At 47.6% G+C, this 2500-nt stretch overlaps 1 protein-coding gene across 1 annotated transcript in view; it reads left to right on the top strand.

Moving 5' to 3' along the window:
- LOC125035000 (neuroligin 4-like) overlaps positions 1–2500 on the top strand; it is an 81348-nt gene that overhangs the window by 65830 nt on the left and 13018 nt on the right. The window contains exon 5 of the mRNA XM_047627045.1: positions 1835–1995. Within this exon, the coding sequence (XP_047483001.1) occupies positions 1835–1995 (161 nt within the window). The remainder of the gene's footprint in view (positions 1–1834; positions 1996–2500) is intronic.

Here is a 2500-nt window from a genome sequence, read left to right as displayed (position 1 = left end):
GATTTATTGTTTCAAGTACAAACGATTCAGTGCGTTCGTGATTTTTCTCACCCTGAGAATCAACTCGTGATTTCGCATAGTCATTTCACGAAATTCTTGTACGAGTTTTATTGACTGTCTTAAAAATGCAGTTCGTTAAATTCTCTTACGATTTCGTTTGTTTTATCAAAGACATCTTAATAATATTCTGGTAGTTCACCTCGTGGATCTCAATGTGAGCTCACTCGTTTCGGTTATGGACCTTGGGGGAAATCCGAGACCAGCTCGCCTTTCCCGTAATTTGGTTGTTTGTCGTTGTAATGACATCGGGGTCATGGTCATGGTAGCTTCGTTACTCACTCATGCTTATACACTCACTCTTCCACGCAGAGTAAAAGTCGCTGCAACCTTTACTTAGAAGGTTTTGTTGTCACAGTTGCAGTTGCAGCGAATTCGCGGTTATGTCTGTCTGGAAACATTGTCTCTTTCGCCCGCGGGTTTGATAGTCGTGACGAGTGATACACTATACTATTCTTTAATTGCTTATGGTTCAAGTAGATCTTTGCGGATTGCCGCCATCGTCTCCTTTATCTACTCTCACATCTATTTGAGACGGTTTGTTGCACAAGCGGGTCCTTGCGGGTTGCCGCTTACGTCACCCCCTCCTATTCCCTCTTTATCTTCGTAGAATAACATAAAGAATAAAAATCATAACATTAAAACTCCCGCTCTGTTGCCTTCCTCTTTCTCTTCTATATTGGCTCCTGCGTGTATGATTTGGTTTAGCGACTTAACATCGCAGTTGGGACAAGCCTATCCAACAGGGCGCTGCTGGAAGGGCGAGGGGCCAGGAACTCGTCTGTGTAGGTACCAGTAGCCCCAGGATACAGAGGAAGGGCGCCGCCTGCCTTGACACCCATACAATCAATAAAAATCCAGGAGCTCGTCAGCGCATGATGCCGTCGAAGGGCGCGGCCTGCCCGGACACCTGTAGATCCAGGTGAAGGCTACGAGGGTGTCTGGACGAGTACGCAGCCGAGAACGACCTGGACGAGATCTACGAGGAAGTGTGGATGAGTATGCCACCGACTTAGACTGGGCGGAGGACTCCGATGAATGTGGACGAATACCACCTGGGCGAGGCCCATGGGGACGTGCAGACATCGAGGAACGTGTGGCTGTCACCAAGGACCAGGAAGAAAAGGACGACAAGGAAGAGCGACCAAAAGGATGGATCGAGGACAGCGCACACAAGAAGACGAGACCCCGCCCTAATGTACACACCCGAGGACCAGCACAGGGACGAGATGGCAGCCAAACAGGCCCAGACATTGATGGCCATACAAGTACATTTGTGTACAAGCCATAAGCGTACAAAATGGCGCCGTACCAATGTCTCACTGCTCATCCAGCCTGAACAGGATTCTCTCTTGAAGTAATATATATATATATAGAGAGAGAGAGAGAGTGTGTGTGTGTGTTTCTGGGTTTGACTATGGCCGTATGTTATATTTTTTGGTTGTGCATATGTATCTCTTTGCTCTAAAAATAAAAGAATTCAACTTACGCAGATAATATAACACCTCTTTCTTCTCTTCCATCCCCCTTCCATATACAACTGCCCTGCATGCACCTATGCCCACTCACCCACCCGGTCTCCATACTCCCATGCCCACTCACCTTTATATACACCCAAAACCTTCACTCACCTTATCTCTACCCCCCCCCCCCTACACCACTACTCTCAACCACCCTTCATTCACACCCACCCGACCTTTAATCACCCACGCCCGCTGACTCCAACTTGCCCTCCTTCCATTCCCCTCCGCCTTTACCGCACTCCACCCCGCCGCAGGCCAGGAGCACCGCACGCCCGTCGACCTCCTCTTCGGCGTGACGGCCACCGACGTCCTTCAGATCTTCAGCGACGCCGAGATCCGCCACGGCTTCGAGGCGGACCATCGGGACCGCCTCCTCCGCACGTTCGTCACCAACAACTACCGATACCACCTGCAGGTACTTTGGTATTCCTTTCAGTCGTATTCTTGTATGGGGGAGGGTTTGTTACGGTGCAAATGAGGCGAAAATACTGTGTAGGTAGGTAGTTTCATGGTTGTGTTTGTTCTGAAAAGGGATTAATATTCGCGACTGCCATTCGTCAACAACAACTGCTGATACCACCTGCAGGCACTTTCGTATTCCTTTCTGTGGCACTTTGGTGTTATTCGGAGGATGCGTGTTGCTAAGTGATGTAATGGATAGTTCGTCTGTTGTGCTAGTTTAGAGATTATTCTTAATGGCTTTTAGCTTCATGTGTATCATAGCAGGCACTTACCTGGTCTATGTTTTGTTGTTGCGTGTGTGTGTTAGATCGCTGTTAAATTTATGTTAGATATGTGCTATTTTCTGTTCATAGGTAAATAATTCATTTTGGTTAGTTATGCACGTATACATAGATATTCTTATCGTGTTAGTTATGTTGGTACTTAGGTGTTCTCCCTGTTGTAATGATGTGTACACA

The sequence above is a fragment of the Penaeus chinensis genome, chromosome 19 (genome assembly GCF_019202785.1).
Source record: "Penaeus chinensis breed Huanghai No. 1 chromosome 19, ASM1920278v2, whole genome shotgun sequence".
Lineage (NCBI taxonomy): Eukaryota > Metazoa > Arthropoda > Malacostraca > Decapoda > Penaeidae > Penaeus > Penaeus chinensis.
This window is presented reverse-complemented; position numbering and strand designations above follow the sequence as displayed.